This window comes from Pipistrellus hanaki, assembly GCF_964339955.1.
Source record: "Pipistrellus hanaki genome assembly, chromosome: 7".
NCBI lineage: Eukaryota > Metazoa > Chordata > Mammalia > Chiroptera > Vespertilionidae > Pipistrellus > Pipistrellus hanaki.
The window spans coordinates 29,989,638-30,010,896 of record NC_140509.1 but is presented as its reverse complement, the minus strand read 5'-3'; the positions used below and the strand labels follow the sequence as shown (position 1 = coordinate 30,010,896).

Here is a 21,259-nt window from a genome sequence, read left to right as displayed (position 1 = left end):
AAAACATTTAGGATAAAGGTATGATAGTTACTATTTTGAATGTATTAATGTAGAGCAGGTAGGTTGAAACTCTTACTAGTACATAGTATTTTGGGGATGGTTCAACAGAGCATAAGAAAAGAACTATTGGCTGCCAGTCAATAGTTATATACCCCCAGTTTAAAAACCTCAGAGGTAAGTGGTCTTGATGATTTCAGACAAGGCTGAAATAGTAGTCTGAGTTTTCTTACTTGTTCATTCTAAATATTGTTGTTTTACCTAAAGCAAAAGTTAGCAAACTTTAGGCAGTAAATATTCATACAGTTTTGGAACTATTCAACTTAGTTTTTAGTAGGAAAGCAGCCACAGACAATATACAAATGACTGGGAGTGACTGTATTCTAATAAAACTGTGTGTAAACAAGCTGCAGGCTTAGTTTGCCAACCCCTGGAATAAAGAATAGGAGGCTTTCAAATCAGCAATGGAAATTCTGAAACTTTTCAGAAAGGAAGTAAGTAGTGATTGTCTAAAACCATATTCTTACAACATACCTGAGCTGGGGGCATGACAGTTGCAGGTAAAGGATTAGAAATCATTGGTCCAAAGATGTCCAGATCATCATTCAGAGCTGGCACTGTGGTTGTGTTCCCATTGGTCACTGGTGCCTCAGCAGGACCATCTAAAAAGAGCATAGATTCTTGTCTTAAAGTAGAATCTCTTAGTACTTGAAACATGGCATTATTTTAAAAACATATGGTTAAGAAAAGAACAGTTCAGAAAGTTGACAACAAAATATATCTTCCCCTTCTACTTCAGGTTCTATCCCCTTACTCAAAGAAAACATTTCCAATTTTATTTATTCTTCCAGATAATTTTATCCACCATATTCTATATCCAACATTATATATATATATATATAAAGTTTTTAATAAATGGTGTCATACATTCACATTATTCTGTATCCTGATGCTCCCTTATGTGCCAGGTACTGTTGTGAGTACTTTACATATATTGACTCATTTAATCCCCATTACCTAATAAGACAGACACTACTTATGAGTTGATTAGCTAAACTAGGATCTGATACCATTTTCTTACAAAAAATGCCTCTTCATAAATGTGTGTGTTTTGGCTATCACTTCATAGCACGTACTGGTATATCTACCATAGGAATAAATTTTGATGATTTAAAATGTCTGAAATATTGCAGGAAAAAAATTTGATAAAAAGAAAGAAAACATACACTGGTTCCATATGAAGTATCCATAAAACTTGAAATAAACCGTTTCTTGGCAGTACCAAGCCACTGAGCTGTACTGAGAAAAGACTGATAGGGGACATTCTATATCAATTCCTATTTACCCTATCATTCAAAAAAACTTTTAAAATATCTCCTTTTATATCAGTGTAAAAATTACACAGTGTAAGGGGTAGGAATTGGAGCAGGGTGACGGGGAGTTTCAGAGAATGGTATTCCTGGACATGGAACTTCTCACATGGTTCTGTTTTTTGTGGCCACAGCCAAATAACAGTTCTGAGCATCACAATTCCAATCTCTGGGACTTATATTCTAATCAGGCTTCTATTTTAACAATTTACAATTTCATTTCACCTCTCTTTGATGTAACATACACTGAGTGGCCAGATTATTATGATCTCTGAACGCATAATAATCTGGCCACTCAGTTTGTATACTATATAATAAAAGACTAATATGCAAATTGTCCCCTCAACCAGGAGTTGGACCAGCAGGCAGGCCAGCCAACAGCCCATGTCCCCTCCCCCTGGCCAGGCTGGCTGGACCCCACCCATGCACGAATTTATGCACTGGGTTTCTAAAACACACACACACACACACACACACACACAGTGGCCAGATTATTATGCGATCAAAGATCATAATAATCTGGCCACTCAGTGTATGTTGTTAATGAAAGATCTACTATGTAACTCAGTATTTCTACCACAATCCACAGAAACTCATACATTTATTCTCCTTTTTAAAGTAGAACTATACAAATTGATATATTTTATTTCCCTGTTTGGAGCTTTAGGAAATCACAGATTAAATTTCAATGAATAAATTGTCACAGTAAGATATTTTTTACTACCTAGTTTATAAAAGAGTATGTAAAACCCACAGAAGTTAGTTTGTAAGAAATCAACTGCAAACATTTTTCAGTCACTCTCAGTGACTGAAAATATCACATTATCAGAGCCATATATCTAGGACTATGGACAAGTTAAAGGTGAAGCAATAATGCAATGTACAGATTACTAATTTACAAGATATAGGATTTTAAGTAAGACACAACTAGGACATAAAAGCATTCAAATGACTCATACATGAAAGTAATTTTCTTCATTTCTAACCATTTCAAAAGGCAACATTCATTTGAAATTAGACCTCTTTGAAGATCTATTTTATATTTTCCACCCATTCCACATTCCATTTACATGATGTATACAGCACATTATGTATATAGCACATCATGTAAATATGAACCAGAAATGAAACAGCATAAAAGAAAAAGGTATTCTAGATTAAAAACACAACTAAAGGAACATCTTTGTGATATTACAAAAGCTCTGTAAATAAACTCAGTCCAATGCCATGTAAGCCAGTGCTGTTTTAACCCATAAACTGTAGCGTGCAAGGTAGGGGAACATCCACATCAAAGACATGTTTAATTCAATAACAAAATATGACATATATCTGCAATTCCAACTCACACACAGAAGCACATATCCCCAAAACAAACTACAACCAATTAAGAAAGTTTAAAACAGGAAATAGTTATTTCCAATCTTACAGTTAAATGTCTTTGCTTTTTGAAGGAATACTAGTAAACACTAAAAATTAGGATAAATTTATGGGGGGAGGAGAATCCTTAAACATGGGAAAATACTATTATAGTGGAACCCTGGTTCTCGAATCTAATTCATTCCAGATGGCTTTTGAAAAGCAATCTGTTCGAAAACAATCATTTTTTCTCATTAGAAATAATGTAACTTGAATTAATCTGTTCCTGACTCCCAAATGACTCTGTTTTAACCTTTCTTATATACAGTACATGTCCAATATATTGTTTAATTTAAAAATAAATACTTCTTAAACTTATCAAACCATCCCCTAGTAGCCTTAAATGAATTTTTTTAAGTGAATACTTTTAATAACTTGAGAGAGGAAGGGAGAGGGGAAAACAAATGATTGAGAGTAACTGATTAGCTGCCTCCTGCACACCCCACACTGGGGATCGAGCCCACAACCAGTTCCCCTGACAGGGAACGAACCTAACCTCCTGGGGTTCATAGGTCCACGCTCAACCACTGAGCCACAAGGACAGGCCTTAAACAGATTCTTAATATATCGTGGCCTCTGAAGTGCTATCACTGACTAATTGCTTTTCATTTCTCCAATCAACAGTTTTCCTACCTACTCAATTGCCTGTGATTATTTTGTGAGCATTTTCATACTTTTAGCAGCATTAGCACTCTTAATGGTCTCTTTATGTCTTAAAATTGTGCTAATCCAATTTACAATAGCTAGGATTTGGAAACAGCCGAGGCGCACATCAGTAGATGAATGGATAAAAAAATATGGTACATCTACACAATGGAATACTATGCTGCCATAAAAAGAAGAAATTCTTATCATTTGCAGCAACCTGGATAGAATTGGAGAACATCATGCTGAGTGAAATAAGCCAGTCAATGAAAGAGAAACACATGACCTCACTCATTTATGGATAATAAGGAACATTATAAACTGATGAACCAAAAGATAGATATAGAGACAATATAGCAACAAGCAGACTGTCAAATTACAGCGGGGAGGGAGATCTGGGGGAGATAAGAGATCAACCGAAGGACTTGTATACATGCATATAAGTACAACCAATGGACACAAAACTCTGGGGAGGGAGGGCATGTATGGGAGTGTGTGTGGGGGGGCAATGGTAAGATATGTACACAGATAATAATTTAATTTAAAAAATTAAAACAAAATAAATAAAATTGTGCTAATTGCTTATTTCACCAGCAAAAAAGGCAATCTCTCCTTTGCTTGTTGTCTCAGAGACTCTTTTTGCCATGCTAAGATATCAGCCTGAAAGGGTAGGGTAGTCAGGTAGAAAACTGAACAACTTGGTCAAGACCCGATTGTTTGAAATGGGAGACATTCAAGAAACGAGGTTTGACTCTATTACCTTTTTTCCTTTGGTGAATTAAGTACTAACAACTGATTTTTACCACAGGCCATGTCAAAACAGCAGTGAGCAAAGGACGCACTGTGTGAGAACCAGGGGGTTAACCTAATACAGCAAATGGCCTGCTTTTATTACTTTTATACTGTACATCTTTCAGAAACTTTAAGTATGTTCTAAGTAGTGCATTATACTTCATTAAGAATATTAACTTATTTATACGTTCATACCTAAATCCTATCTAGTAGTACCATATCCAATCTGTAAAACATTTCATTTGGTTTTTGAAGTCTTATTTTACCCTTCACACCTTAGGATCACACATATATAACTAGTAAAAATAACAGCCAACACTTAGTATAGTGCTTGTTTTGTACAAAACCTGAAAAAACACAAATACACACATAAACGCATGCATTTGTTCAATGAGAGAGGCACTATCAATTATCCTCATTTAAAGATGGCAAAAAAAAAAAAAAAAAAAAAAAAGGTACTGTCTGTCACAGAACTAGAACAAAGCCTGAGGTTGTAATCCTCCTCAATTTTTACTTTAAAAGCAACACGTTCTTGTAAAAGATGCAAACCCTACAAAAATAAGTAAGAGTTCCCTACTATGGATATTGGTGATGACTGCACAATAATGTGAATGTATTTAATACCACTAGTAAAAATGGTTAAAATCTTAAATTTTATGTGTATTTCACTACAAAAAAAGTCCCTCACCATACCTTTCCTATGCTTATAAACAATGTATATACAACAATATAATACAAAAAGTTTTCTTTAAATAAAATTATGTGTGCATGGGGTGGATTGCATTCTAGGATGTTGTATGGACCTACAATAAGTGATTATTTAATCCTTCACTGCTGGAACTTAGGTAATTTACAGGCTTTCGCCATACAAAAACAGAAACCATCCACAGTTCTTAATGTAAGACCCACACAGCTCACTTCCTTCACTGCAAGGTACATAACTTCTGTTTCTACCATTGCAAAGTAAACAGCTCCATTTTCACATTCCATTAAAACATCTTTAAAGAACTGTCTGAAAGCTCGAAAGGCATTCTGCACAAACAAAGTTGGGCTCTCTTTGTAACCACCTACCACAATTAGAGGAGCATCCATGGAAGTTAACTCACAGTGTTAGTCCAAGGGACTCTGGAATCCTTCAGAATGAGAGAGGAGCATCTGGGTAGGGACAGCAATCGTGTGGCCAGGCTGACACTATGTTCAAGTGATGGGGAGAATTTTCTCTTAGCTCCAAAAAACTTTCTTACGGGCCTGACCAGGTTGCCCGCTCTACAACCACGTGTTAGGCACCGGTGATTCTCCTCTGCTCCCACATCTACTAAGCATACTTGCCCTGGGTTCTCTGTAACCCATTCTTCTACCCATCTGATCCCCTCATAAGATGGATTTCACCCCATCAATTTTCCTTACTACAAAAGCTAAGCAGTCACAGAATTTTTGAAAAACAAACCTTTAACCTTACTGAAAACTCAGCCTTGCAAAAATCAGTAAATACAAGTTCCCAGTGGGTTTTCCCAACGTATTTCAATGTCTGTTAATTTGACTCACTACAGTTGGTTTGCAAAATACATTTTTTTAAAGGATAGTTTCAATTCACTTTGAAGGTTGTTCTTGTTTTCAGTATTTAAAAAGGACAGTTAAAGACTAGTTATCATTATCATCATTATAACCATCATGTTTCCTATATGTTTTTATAGAATATTTACATGTTATCATTTCTGTCTCCATGAAATATGAGAAGGGCATCTCCTTCCATTATCTCCAGTTACAGAAACCAGGGCACAAAGAGATTAAAACACTTGCTCAATGTCGCATCCCTAGTTCAGTAGCAAAAAAACCTGCACTGTACAATCTTCTGACCTCCAGACTAGTGAGTGCTCTTTTCCTTAAACCATATTTCATCAAAACTCAGGTACTTACAACTGACCCTAATTAAAAATAAAGCACTTAAAATTCTGAAAATAAAAACCAACCTTTAGTTCAGAATTATTTCTACTAAGTTAGAGAAGCAGAGACAGAAACAGTGCAGAAACCATTCGGCACCACACTCACAGTTCCTTGGCGTCTCCCCACTCCGCTCTCCTCTTACCAAGCCCAGTGGCTTCTCAGTTTACAGTAAGGGATGCAGGCGGATGTGGTCATCACTGAGCCGCCTGGTCTAAGGGAACCAAGTGTGGCGTATAATCAATCAGTCAACAACATTGACATATCACTGGAAATTCAATGCATCCTTCTGATCCAGAGTCCACTAATTTGCTGGCTGAATGATTAAAAGCTCAGAGGCCACAAAAGCAACAGAATACTAAGTTGTTGAAAACAGTTTCTCATATATAATTTAAAAATTTAGAAATAATAAATCAAATAGCTTAAGAAAAATAATTTAGTCCGTATGGATTACATTTTGTGTGCACAAAATACACACATGCACACACCCAGACAAATGGAAACCTCCTCCAGGGTAGGGGGACCTCAGACTAGTCCACACAGTGCCTGCTAAGAGAGAAGTGGATATCTGTGCATAACATCAGAATTCACCACTGACATGCACCTCATGTGGTGTTGCTGGCTCGGCGACAGACTGGTGGCAGGAGCAGCCAGCGGCAGGAGGAGGCAGCAACCCCTTTTAATCAGTATGCAGAAATAGTAATTGGTGGACAATAAAAATAACGGGAGATCCAGAGAACAAGAAAAGCCTAAGGCAAATGGAAGAAATTTAGCTAGGACAACATCATAAAAAACGATAATGAAGCACAAAGGACCCCTTAAAAAGGCAATGAGCAAACAGAAGACATTAGGACAATGCAGTAAAATGAAGAAGGACTTTCAATCTTAAAGGCAAGGACATCAAGCCTACAGTTAGTTGCTGTGGGTAACCATTTTCTATTTTATCTTAAGATTTCATACTAGTGTTTTATCTGAACACTGAGTTAGTAGATCATTTTTAAATTGCACACATAACACAAGCTTACAAGAAAAGGTTAAAATGATTTGAGTTAAAGGAAAAAGGTTGTTAAAGCAGTGCATCTCACATGAACATACGGCATTCCCAGCATGCATTTTCTGGCCTATTTCATACTGTGACACTGATAGATGCTTTAAAAAGAAGGTAACATTTCAAATATGACAAAATCATGAAGGCCAATCTCTTCCACCAATAAATCCTCAAAATGGTGACTGAGACCATTGATTCTATTAACTGTGGCTATGCCAGAACTCATCTGATACCAATAATCCAAATTAGTTACGGTAAACAAAGTATTCACAACAATATTTAGTGGCTGCTTCTTGGCGCATTCCAAATTCCTTTGAACAATAATTTATAAACTGATGGGGAATAGAATAACATTTTGCATTTTTATAATATACTTTTAACACTAGCACTTTGCCAGGTGCTCTGATCAGACACAAAGCATCTCAGGTTAACCATCACATTACTAAGAAGACTTACACAATAAGCCTAATATTTCAGCTGAAGTCTGGTTTTGCACCTGGAAAACTCAGCTGCTATCACCAGTTTGAGAAGCCTCTCCTGGTACCTCAAGCACAAACAGGTGCCTCTTCCTCATCCAGGGCTAAAATAGACAGTTGCCCTCCCTCTCTATGGAAGGCCTTGGGGACAGGGGATTGGCTTTATTCCAACTGCAGCCACAATAGTTGGCTGACCTCCCTTCTGAGGCAACAACTGACTGGAGCCACAAGACGCGACACCACTTTCATTGTAGGCCTCATCACCCACATCTGGTCACTCAAGCCTACCAACTGTCCCTCCTGAAGGCCGAGGCTGCAGGCAAAGTGGCAGCCTTCCCAAGTGTCTTTATAATTTCACTAGGTGCCCAGTGCACGAATTCATGAAAGAAACTGTGGGCCATGAGGCTACGATAGGCATCAGAGTGGGTCTCAACCCATCCTCTGCACCCCTGCCCGGTCCCTCCTGCTGTGGCCCCTGGTCCCATCTGCCGGCAGCCCCGCTCCCACCGTCACCACTCCCAGGTGCTGACGACGGTGCCGGCCCCACTTGCACTTGTTGACAGTGCAGAGCGATTGGCCGGTGCCAGCAGTGGCTACCATCCCCCATTGCCCCTCAGGAGCAGGGGGAGGTGGAGAAGCCCTGAGGGGCGATCGGGGCTGGCAGCCGCCACTTCCATACACTGACAGTGCCGAGCAATCGGGACCAGCACCGAGCACCAGGAGCAGGTGTGAGCAAGGCCAGTGCCTGTAGCAGGTGCGAGCACCCGGCAGGATTGTGGCACACGGGAGTGAAGAATTTCAGTAACCACCAGAGGCTCATCCTGACGACAGGGACCAGCACCCCTTGGTCTGGCACCCCTTCTCATCGGCTCCACCATCCCGCCATATCCGACGCCCACCATGTTCCGAGTGTATCTCCTGGTGATCAGCGCACATCACGGCAACTGGTTGTTCAGTTATTCCGCCACTTGGCCTACTTGCATATTAGGGTTTTATGCACAGAGACCTTTAGTTTTTAATGGCATCTGACTACACTTAGGTTGGCAGGCATGCCTCAGTATGCTGTAGGCCTCTGTACTCCGTCCTGGCATTGATCATGTTTATGCCCAGAGCCACTGCCTTCTTAGCTTCTAACCAGGAAGAAAGAGTGCAGCTTAGTTTAATGCTTGGCACAAATCAAATGCTCAATAAATGATTGATGAATTGAAATGCTTTCCAAACACAGATTATGAGAGGATTTCTTGGTGACAGTAGAGCCATTGTGGAAACAAGTCAGGTGATTGATCCTACTTCTGTTGGGAGTAAAAGTGAAATAATAACACTATTTTTGAAATGTACCAGTGATATGCCTACAAAATCCCTCTTCAGTCCTTGCCCTGCTTAACCACTGTCTCATTTAGCAGTATACTCTGAGTCTAGAGTAGGGGTGTCAAACTCAATCAGAGAAGGGTCCAAAACCTAAAATCCAGCCTAAATCGCGGGCCGAATGGTTTACTGAACAGTCATAAACTGACAATGTCATAAACTGACAGCGGAGTGCAGTGATGACAGCGCGGTGCGGGCCACATTGCAAGGCCTGGCGGGCTGGATTTGGCCCGCGGGCCTTGTGTTTGACACATGTGGTCTAGAGTCACATTCGCTTAAAGAGCCTGTAGCCCCTGCTTTTGACATCTGGCTGGCTCCTCCTATGTTTTTACAGCCAGATTCCATAAGATTGTTCAGCTATGGCACTACAGCTGCTATGTTCCTGACTAGGATCCTTACCCAGGGCTTCCTCTCTCCTATCCTTCAGTGACAAGATGAGATTATCTCTCTAAATCAGAAATGTGTCCTTCACAGTCCTTCTGTCCACAGCAGCCCAGGCAACTGCATGGGTTAGTCTCCTCTACCAGGCACGTTGGGGGCCAGAGCACATCTTACTCTCTCTCCTCTCCTACAGATGGGTTCCAAGTGTGCTATCACAGCACCCGACTGGAACTCCAAAGCTGACTGCTCACGAAGCCATTTAAAGCTTCTTTTCTACTCCTGAAACCACTCAAAGCTTTTTAAGCTCTTTTCCTTAATAAAATTGTTACTTTGAGTTCCTTTATATTAAAACATAACGTGGTGCTTTACACAGCTGAGGCACCAAGAGCTGGTTTTTCTGGGTAGGTGCTTAACTTTCCAACCACTATTCATTCATTCCTCCATAACACATTAGATTTTACTTGGAACAAGTAGACACAAAAAACCTCACTTACTGCTCCCTCTGACTTAGCAGCAGCAAGAAAATTACTCTCTGAATTGAAGAAAACAATTTAAATTGGGAGTTTCAGCATTATTCCAGATTTCAAATTGAGTTCTCAAAACCAAGTTCCTAACAGATCCCACTTCTTCCCTCAGCAATAACTCTTCTAGCTTCCAGACTGCAACCTCATCCCCCACTTGCACACACAGCTACATTTTTCTAGTATTTACTAGAGTGCCATGAACTCTGCTGGGGCTCAATAAATATTAATTGAATTCATCCTTTATTGAATGTCAGAGGCATTAGCTGGTCATAATCTATTTGCACAAATAATAAAAAAAATGTCAAAGAGCAACATGAGATTTTATGTATTGCTAATCTAGTTTAAGGCAGATAAGAACGTGATAAGGAAATGGATGTTATGTTTTTCATTACCGCTTTTGACTGAACACGAACATTCAGCTTTGAGTGCACCCTTGCAACAGTGAAAACTGACAAGTCTAATTCTTCATCGGTGACTACTGAGGCATCATCCTGAGAAAGAATAAATTTGAAGTGGAGACGGCAATGATTAAAGAAGGCTGCTTCCATGAGGTGCAGAAGTTCTCTCCTTAAAGGCAAACGCTGTCTTCTTGAAGCTTTATGAATTCTCATGTTACTCAGAGAAACCTTTCTATTTTCTACTCCTGAAACCATTTAAGACTTTCTCCTTAATAAAAGTATTACTTGGAGTTCCCTTATATTAAAACATAACGTGCTTTATAAGTGAAATAAACTTCCATGGGTTACCTTGTAAATTCAAGTCACAAATGTCCATCTTAAGTACGTATATAAAAATTTTCAAGCCATAGACTGTTTTCAACTGCTTAAATAAATATAGGTGCCTGAGAGTTAAGTGGAACTATTTGTTTTTAATTAATCTTTCTTAATGCTAAATAGGCAATTTTAAGGCTAACTGACTAATATGACTGAAGTGGTCTTAAAAGACGGCCTGAACCTCTGTTCTGTTCACGGCTCCCTTTCCAAGCCCCTCAGTAACCTGGCCTTGGGGCTTGAAGCAGAGATGCTTGTATGAATGGGTACGCCACCTCTGTGCAGAGGAGCCCAGCAGCACTCTCCATCGTTCAGGAGATGAACACACTGCTGTCTTGAGACTGCTAAGAAGTGGTTTAAGAAGTAAACTTCATAGAACTCAGAGTTTGAAATATCTTAATTTATATAAATGTATAAATATCTATAAAATATTTCTATACCATTTTAAAGCCTCAAAAAGATAAAACATATATAAATATGAAATACCAAATTGTGTGATACAAATTTCTTCCTAAATGTTTAACAAATGGTGACAGGCTAGATTTCTTTGAGGTTGCCCAGTTTCCTTAGTTTTTCAGGCAGCTACAAATACTTCACTGGCCAAAGATCATGCTTTACAGTCCTGGTTTTCATTCTCAAGTTACCTCTTATGACCTCCTATGACCTGATGTTCAGGCTACAGTCTCGACCCAGCACTGCACACCGGTTACTGTGTTTCCCATTTATTTATTCATTTATTCTGCCATCAACCACAGAGGGGTTCTTACTTCCATTTCCCAGAGAAGGAAAAGTGGAGGGGGAAAGTGAGTGTGTGAGAGTATGTATAAAATACTGTCTACTATCCTGAAGGGTTGTAAAGGTGGCAATGAACCTGTTCCAGGTACTACAGCTGTCAAAGCCCTGTGTGGTGCTGCTTGGTGGCAGAGCCTACCTCCCACTGTAAAGGATGAATATTATTTTCCTAGCCTCATTACAACTAGAGTGAGCTCATATAATACAGTTCTGGTCAGGAGGATCCTGAGAACAATGCTAGGGAAATTTTCTGGGAAAAGTTCTTTCTGAGAAAAGAAACTTATAGGAAAAAAAAAAAAGAGAGAGAGACACCCTTTGGATGTGGTCCTGTGAGGATGAGGTGCTGAGAGTCGTACCAGCCATTTGTTGACCATGAGGGTGCAAACATAAAGATTAAAGCCAGCTGAAACCGGTTTGGCTCAGTGGATAGACCTTCGGCCTGCGGACTGAAGGGTCCTGGGTTCGATTCCGGTCAAGGGCATGTGCTTTGTTTGGTTGTGGGCACATCCCCGGTGGGGGTGTGCAGGAGGCGACTGATCGATGATTCTCTCTCATCAATGTTTCTAACTCTCTGTCCCTCTCTCTTCCTCTCTGTAAAAAATCAATAAAATAAAATAAAATAAAAGATTAAAGCCAGTGCTGTACTGAGGATGGCAGAATGGGAAGAAGGAAAGAGAAGTGTGGCTCCAAACCTCGCTGTTTCAGCACTGCATGGCCCTAAGCCACCAGGCCTCTAGATTTCTCATCTATTAAGATAATTAAATGTCTTATATGTTTAGGCAATCAGAAGCAGTATCATTCACATGTCAGTTTTCACTCCGTGAAGCACCTAAATGTTGTCTCTTTGCTATCCTATCTACCAGAGGTTCTGTGCTGTTCTAGCACTACCAAGAAGTGCTCGGTCCTAAAGTTTGGGATATCATGGAGATCCTGCCCCCTCACCACCCATTTCTGATGCCAGCAAGTATCTGCCTCTGCCTCAGCCCCCGCCCACCATGACGGCCACCTCGGCCCTCACAGCCCCAGCTTTGTCCAGAAGGTCGTTCGGAAGGACTTCCAGTCTAATTAGCATATTATGCTTTTATTATCAGAGATTATACTAGATTCTTTGTGAGATGCCTTTGGGAGCACTGAGAGGATGGGATCCTCCCTGACACCTTCCCCGTTCATCCAGTCACACACATACCCCTCTGTGCCCAACAGAACTGCTGGCCAAGGCCTCCTGACAGGGTCCAGGCTGCTTTTAAGTAGCTTGCAGTGCACAGCTGGCCCCAAGAAGGAAACCCCAAAAAGAAGGGTTTTCCACCTTTGGCAAAAGACTGAACCGAAACCCGTAAGGTAACATTTAACACCAGCAATTTATGATTCTTTTCAAGGCTTATCTTTAGAGCACACATTTACCCTTTAAGATTTTACTGGTCTTCTACCCTAAAATAACAACTGCTGAATGAAAGTATTAGTGTGTGAAGGGGGAGGGAAAGAGGGGCAACCCTAACAGTTGCTAAGCAATCTGCCAGTTTTTATCATGTAAAAACTAAGTAATAACCAACAAAGAATAAATACTAGCCTAAGAAAATTATTCCCAGGTCTAGAATAACTATGCAGATAGGGACATGTAAACACACACACACACACACACACACACACACACACACACACACACCCACCCTAAGAGCTTTCAATTCTCTTCTAACTTAGGAGGTACATATCCAAGTCAAGTTGTATATGTCTCTCAAGTTTGATTTGAGTCTACAGCACCCAGGGATTGTTCAGTTTGGCCCTAAGTTAATCGGGGCCCCAAGATCTTAGGGTATATCCAAGACTAGAGAGTAGGTAAAAACCACTTCTGAAACCCTGAAATAGTATTTCTACAGGACTCAACTAGGAATTAACACCTAAATATAAAGTAGTTCTTGCAGGAATAATCAGAAACATAAAGCAGAGGTCAGCAAATGACAGCCCACTGCCTATTTTTAAAGTTTGCTGAAACACAGCCATGCTCATTTGCTTATGTACTTATGTCTAGTTGCACACAACAATGGGAGAACTGAATGTTTACCACAGAGACCACATGGCCTGCAAAGTCAACATATTTGGCCCTTTTCAGAAAAAAAAAAAAAAAAAAAAAAAAATGCTGATCCTTGCTAAAAATAGAGAGCATTTTGTTTGTCCTTGGGGTTGGGAGTAGACCAGGAGAAGTGAGGTGAAAAAAGCAGGGTTAGCTTGAGTCATCAGGTTGAAGATAAGAGTGTGGGCTCACCAAAGTCTCATTTAAAGGGGAGATCTAATTATAGTTATATGCTGCTTCACAATGGGAAATGTGCTGTTAGGAGATTTTTTTGTGCAAACATCATAGAGTGTATTTACACAAATCTAGATGGTACTGCCTACTACTATAATTGCACGTGCCCTACTTTTGTATGAGTGGCAATGCAGGTTTGTTTACATCACAAATGCATGAGCAATGCACAAACACTAGCACATTACCATGGCTACGAAGTCACTAGGTGAAAGGAATTTTTCAGCTCCATTATAATCTTATGGGACCTCTGTTGTATGTATGCTCTGTTAGCAATTAAAAAATCATTATGTGGCGCATGACTGTACTAAAAAGTGATCTTAACTATTACCCTATTATGAGACTATTCAAAGTGAATTAAATGAACTATGTAGGGGTTTTTGCTTTATTTACTGAAAATGTTTTAAGTTAATGCATGTTCTGGTCTCATTCATTTTGGGATATGCTTTCATCTTTGCATGAGTATAAATCATACTGCTCCCTCCTCCTCACCATGTTTCTTTTACAGAAGAAAACAGAGTCCCATTAGGGGAAAGTGGCATGCTTAGCCAGAAAAACGGTCTGCTGCCCCAGATAGATACCAATAATAAAGCCTGATTTAGGACCACTGTATGTTTTGAGCTGAAAGAGATCTGTGATTCTCTGTGGTCTCCTAGGCTTTCATGAACTTACCAAATCTCATGTTTAATACTGCTTTTAAAAATGTTTCAAAAAAATTTTTTAAAAATATATTTTATTGATTTTTTATAGAGAGGAAGGGAGAGAGAAAGAGAGCTAGAAACATCGATGAGAGAGAAACATTGACCAGCTGCCTCTTGCACACCCCCCACCGGGGATGTGCCTGCAACCAATGCACATGCCCCTGACCAGAATCGAACCTGGGACCCTTCAGTCCGCAGACCGACGCTCTACCACTGAGCCAAACGGGTTTCGGCAAAATATATGTATTTTTAATTTTAGGCTACTGATAACAAGTATGAGTGAAGAGTTATAAGTGCTCTGCATAAGATACTCCCAGTTTCCTGCTGCTGAAACTCCATCAGCAAATTATCCTTCTCTCTGACCCCATCTCCCACACACCCCCACCTTTGGAACTCTTCATTGTATGATCTAAAACTGTCAGTCACCAGCAAATTCCTCTATATATCCTTAACCTCTTCTTCAAACATTCCCTTTACTTTCATGCCCTAAGAGAGCATAAGTTCTCCCCTACAGACAAGTTCCTGAAGTTTTCCTGTTGTCTAAAAGAGAGCTGTCTCAGGACTTTCAGAAATAAATATTAACTGACACAGGCCGTTAAGACTTTGGAGTTGTCTGCTATGTAGCATGGGCAGCAATCAGCAAGCCCTAAAACCTTTGGTACTGACTTTGAGATTAACAAGGCAATGAAACACTTATTCCTGTAAGAAAAGCAGAAAACATCAAATGTTCTAGCTGAAATGCCCTAGTTGACTTCACCCACAGAGCTGAGAGTAAGATAAATAAATAGTGATATAAGCTGAGCTCAGGGGGTTATTTGCCATGCAACATTATTCCAGTAACAGTTGGGTAACTAAGGCCAGTCACTCCATTTGTCTACTAGATCCCATTCCTCTTTTTGCTCTTTAAAACCTTACTATAGTATTTTTTCTTGTCCTGAATAATCAGATTTACCTTTTCTACAGGTTTATTTCCAAAATAAACTTATACTTTCAATTGTTCAACAAATCCTACTGGCACTATCTTTGAAATATATCCAGAACTTGATTACTCCTTTTAACTCCCAATACCACCACCTACTCTCAGCCATCCTCATCTCTCACCTTTGGTCTCCCTGATTCCAGCCTTGCCCTGCTACAATTTACTCTTAACATAGTAGCTACAATAATTTGATCATGTACTTCTTTGCTCAAATCCTTCTAATATATTTCCAGGACATTCAAAGTCAAAGTCAAAGTCACAATCTACCTGCCTCTCTTCACCCCCTACTCCTCTCCACTGTAACCCTCCTCCCCTACCTCAGATCATCCTCCTCTAGCCACACTGTCATTCTTGTTGGTCCTTGCACACATTAAGTCAGCTGCTACTGCAGAGGCTCTGCACTTGCTGTGCTCTCTACTTAGAATGCTCTTGCACCAGTTTCTTCAGGTCTTTGCTCCTATGATATCTCGGTGAATACCCCCAACCCTATTTAAAATTACAACCACTCATTTTTGCTTTCTTTTCTCTATAATACTTACTACATATGACCCATGATATATTTTACTGAACTATATGTTTTATTGTCTCCTCAGATAGAATGAAAACACAAACACTTTAGGTATTTTTATCTGTTTTCTTTAGAGCTATCTCCCTAGTGCCTACAATAGGGCCTGGACACATAATAGACACTTAAAGAGTATTTGTTGAATGAGTGAATTGGTCTGTAGGGAAGAGAGTCAGGTCTAGTTTATATTTTACATTTTTAAGTTATAAACCAGGCACTGGAAAAAATGCTGCAATGAGGACAAAGATGCATACAGTTTTAGTAAGATTTTTTTCTTACTTCAGTACTGTCTTTTTTCTTTTATCTCATCTAAATCAAAGGAAATAATTCAAAGAAATTATGAGGACTAGAATTCAACATAATTATATTTAGACCCCTGGACTTAAGCTCTATTTTTCAAAATTACAGTTCTTAAATATTTTAATATACTACTTATTTTTACCACCATAGGAGATTTTTAACCCTAGGTTGTATATTTACATGTTTATCAGCTTCCTAAGAAATGAATAAACTGTTCAATTGTAATTCTTAAAACTGAAAACAATTTACCTAGTAAGAACTAAAATCAATTTTCAGAAAAGCAATGTATGAAGTTCAACTCTACCCTTCAACTATTATCATTTCCTTTTAATTGTTAATCTTTCTCCAAACTAAAAAAAAGTTTTTAATTAATTACTGCTTGAAGGCTCAAATATTACCAAAAATCACCATTTATCAAGCTATTTTAAGAGAAGAAAATCTTATAAAGAGCTGACAATACTAGTAGATAAGCAAAGTACAAGTAATCCTCGAATGGAAGTCTGTTTACTTACCAGGCAGACAACATATATCTATCAGCTATGAGAATAAATATAATAGTAAATTAAAATAAGCCTATTGTCAGCAGGTATATAAAATGAACCTAGCTAGTAGATATAGGTATAAAGTGTGATGATTCAGTTAATCAAAATTAAATTTTCTTTAAACCAGCACATTTTATAATAAGGCTATCCCAGAATTATTTTGCTAGGGGACCTCTCCTGGGCCCCCATCCCCAACACAGACTCAATTAGAGAGGGGGGTGGGGGAATGAACCTATTCTTTATTTTAAATGTCTAAATGTCACCATCTACCAAGCCTTTGAAGATTACTTTGATATCTTTCTTTCCCCAAGGAACTCATTACTTGGATTTCCAAGAAAACGGTGCTGACAGAGTCTAGCAAACTTATTAAAGACTTCCATTTTTGTAGGAACTCAGCAAAGTAATCATAACATTTTCAAATTCAGTTAACAGTTATCTTTTAGCATACTGATAATAAAGCTATTTTATTCATTGAGGTAAAGGTTTCAATTGTTTTATAACTATAATGGTGACTTGAGCTTTTCATTACTTACCGAGTCCTAAAAGATCAACAGTCGGCTCTGCAGCTTTTTTAGGGCTGGTGCTCTTTTTAGGCTCTAATTGCTGATCTTCTTTCTTCTGTACCTTTAAAGTAAATAATCAGATGTATTAATTTTTTTTAAACCAATCAAGCCTTTAAAACTCAATTATACAGATTTTGTATAAAGTTGGTGTAATAAAGCATATGAAGCATAGTGTAATGAAGCTTAGAACATTTATTATTGTATAAAAAAACAAGTAACCATGATTACTGAGCTCACAGTGACAGAACTTACATATTAGTACCTCAAAATAGTGACTATGTATATAAAAGCCAAACGACCAGAATGGAAGAACAACTGGTCGCTATGAGGCACTCTGTGGCAGCCAACCAGCCCAATGGGGACCTCAATCGGCCCCCCACAGCCACCACAGCTCCTCTTCTGGCCAATCCAGTCCCCAAGTGCCCCCCACAATCAGTATCAAGGCTAGCTAGCCAACAGCCCACAACCCCTCCCCACAGCCGCCTGCCCCCAATCGGGGACAGGGCAGGTAGGCTGACCTCCCATAGCCCCTCCAACCCCCCACCAGCCCAGCCCCAATCGGCCCCCATAGAGGTGGGCCAGCCAGACCCCACCTGTGTATGAATTTGTGCACCAGGCCTCTAGTATAAATACAATCTTAATATAATTGTTCTTAACCATTTTAATTCCTTCATATGAAAGGACATTTTTTTAAAAACTGCATTTGACATTAGTTGCTAACTACTGTTAATGTACACCTGTTAGCAGAAGTGGGGCAGGCCTGGAAGTCTTTATGAGCACAGTTTACTCCCCTCACCAACTCTGCTGAACGTTAGACCACCGCACCAAGAAAAACCTAATAAAATGTTATTTCATAATGTTTTTCTCCTGACTCTACACTATCAGTTACAATACTACCTAATAAAAGAGTAATGTGCAAATTAACCATCACTCCACTACACCCAACCAGCCATCCCCACAAGCCAATCAGAGCGAGTATGCAAATAAATCCAACCAAGATGGCTATCAGGAGGGAGGCTTGGGTTTCCTGGCAAGCTTTCCACGCACCCTGGCAGACCCAGGCCTCCACTCAAGGCTACAAAGTTTCAATTATAGAAGGTAAACAAATCCAAACAGAAATAGCAGTAGCCACAGAACAAGTAGGAGGCGTGGCTCTGCTCCAGGCTACAAAGTTTCAATTGTAGAAGGTAAATAAATTCCAGATACCAAGGCCTCTGCTTGGGTCACCAGGGGTGTGGCTGGCCTGCAAAACCACCACAGGCCCCTTGCCCAGGCCCCACCACACCCCAAGGGAATCCCCACCCTGATCCGGGACACCCTCAGGGCAAACCAGCTGGTCCCCACCCATGCACCAGGCCTCTATCTTATCTAATAAAAGAGTAATATGCAGATTGACCATCACTCCAACGCACAATATGGCTGCCCCCATGTGGACAAAGATCCTGCCCCTATGTGGACACAAGATGGCCAGCAGGGGAAGGAAGTTGGCAGGGACCAGGCCTGCAAGGGAGGGCAGTTGGAGGCGATCAACCCTGCAGGGGAGGGCAGTTAGGGGTGACCAGGCCGGCAGAGGAGGGAAATTGGGGGCAAACAGGCTGGCAGGAGAGCAGTTAGACATCAATCAGGCTGTCATGGGAGTGGTTAGGAGGTGATCAGGTTAGGGGAAATCAGGAAGACAGGCAAGGCGAGCAGTTGGGAACCAGCAGTCCTGGATTGTGAGAGGGATGTCCCAGATTGGAGAAGGTGCAAGCTGGGCTGAGGAACACCCCCCGGCCCCATGCACAAATTTCATGCACTGAGTGTCTAGTTTAAATATAATACTCTAGTTCTCAGGAGCTCAAATCACACTTATATATTCCAAACCATCTTTCTCTTTCATACAAAAAAAAAAAAAAAAAATGCTATATAGGACTGGATAAAAAACACTGCATTTACTGGGTTCTTAACTCTTGGTCTCTCTCTATAACCAAGAAAATAAAACATTCACTCACCCATTCCTTTCTCAAACTACTCCTATAAGATCATTTCTTCTATAACTACCTAAAGAATTCATAACTTAATTGAGTTCACTTTTTGTTAGCTATACAGATATATAATTTTTAAGAACATATATCTACCAAGATGGCTATGGTAATAGAGAGCAGGAGGGAGGCTTGGGTTTCCCTGGCAATGGAGGAAACCAAGCTTTCCCCCTGCCCTTGCAGGCCTAGGCCTCCACTCAAGGCTACAAAGTTTCAATGATAGAAGATACATAAATCCAAACAGAAATGGTGGCAGCCATGGAGCTGGAAAGAGCAGGAGGCTAGGGTTGCCCCCAGCAATGGAGGAAGCCAAGCTTTCCGCACACCCTGGCCGGCCCAGGCCTCCGCTTAAGGCTACAAAGTTTCAATGATAGAAGATACATAAATCCCAACAGAAATGGCTACTGCCATGGAGCAAGCAGAAGGCTTGACTCCACTCCAGGCTACAAAGTTTCAATTGTAGGAGATAAATAAGCCCCAGATACCAGAACCTCCATTTGGGTCACCAGGGGGCATGGCTGGCCTGCAAAACAACAAAGGCCCCTCACTCCGGCTGCCCTATGCCCCAAGAGAAGCCCCACACTGATCCAGGACACCCTTCAGGGAAAACCAGCCAGCCCCCACTCGGCCTCTATCCTATCTAATAAAAGAGTAATATGCAGATTGACCATCACTCCAACACACAATATGGCTGCCCCCATATGGGCACAAGATGGCTTGCACAAGATGGCCAGCAGGGGTGGGCAGTTGGAAGGGACCAGGCCTGCAAGGGAAGGCAGTTGGGGGTGATCAAGCCTTCAGGGGAGGGCAGTTAGGGGTGACCAAGCTGGCAGAGGAGGGAAGTTGAGGGCAACCAGGCCTGCAGGGAAGGGCAGTTGGGAGGGACCCAGGCCTGTAGGGGAGAGCATTTGGGGGCAAACAGGCTGGTAGGGGATCAGTTAGGCATCAATCAGGCTGGCAGGCAGAAGTGGTTAGGGGCAATCAGGAAGGCAGGCGGGTGAGCAGTTGGGAGCCAGCAGTCCTGGATTGTGTGAGGGATGTCTGACTGCCTATTTAGGCCCAAACCAAGTAGGATCAGGCATAAACAGGCAGTCAGACATCCCTCAAGGGGTCCCAGATTGGAGAGGGTGCAGGCTGGGCTGAGGGAAACCACTCTTCATACCCCCCCCCCAACAGATTTCATGCACCGGGCCTCTAGTATAAGGTCCAAGGATGCCATTCTAAGTACAATGGGAAGTCACAGGTAGGTGTCAAGTAAGCAAGTAACATAACCTGAATTTTTAAAAAGGCATAGTAGATAAACAGGGAAAACATTTAGGCAGCTATTGCAGGGGTCCAGGGAAGAGATAATGGTGGCTTGACGACGGTAACAATAAAGATGACAAACGGTATGGTTACTAGGATATTTACTGATGGAAGTGATGGATCAAACTAAGTCAACTCAGATTTTACCTTAAGCAACTCAGTGAGCTGACTAGTGATGTGGTTTCTTGAGATGGGGGAGGCAGCATATAGAGAAAGATCAAGAATTCTGGTTTGACAATGTTCAGCTCAAGACATCTGTCACATGGAGATTGATAGGAAGCTGCTGAATATACAAGTTTAGAGTTCTGAGGCTGGGTCAAGCTCAGAGATAAGATCTGGTAACCATTATCATACCCTTGATAAAGAAAGCTTTGGAGCTAGCTGAGGGCATTTATGCAGAGAGTGTAAAAGAAGGGAGCCCAGCACTGAACTGAGGAGTTATATTTAGGGGTTTGGCAGAGGAGATG

The 21,259-nt window shown here is 40.6% G+C and overlaps 1 protein-coding gene across 3 annotated transcripts in view; it reads right to left on the bottom strand.

Moving 5' to 3' along the window:
• Positions 1–21,259, bottom strand: part of SMAP1 (small ArfGAP 1) — a 101,749-nt gene that overhangs the window by 4,196 nt on the left and 76,294 nt on the right. For all 3 annotated transcript variants that reach the window (XM_084890404.1, XM_084890405.1, XM_084890406.1), the window contains 2 exons: positions 17,437–17,527; positions 532–659 (listed from right to left, as the gene is read on the bottom strand). In XM_084890404.1, coding sequence (XP_084746530.1) covers positions 532–659; positions 17,437–17,527 — 219 coding nt within the window. The remainder of the gene's footprint in view (positions 1–531; positions 660–17,436; positions 17,528–21,259) is intronic.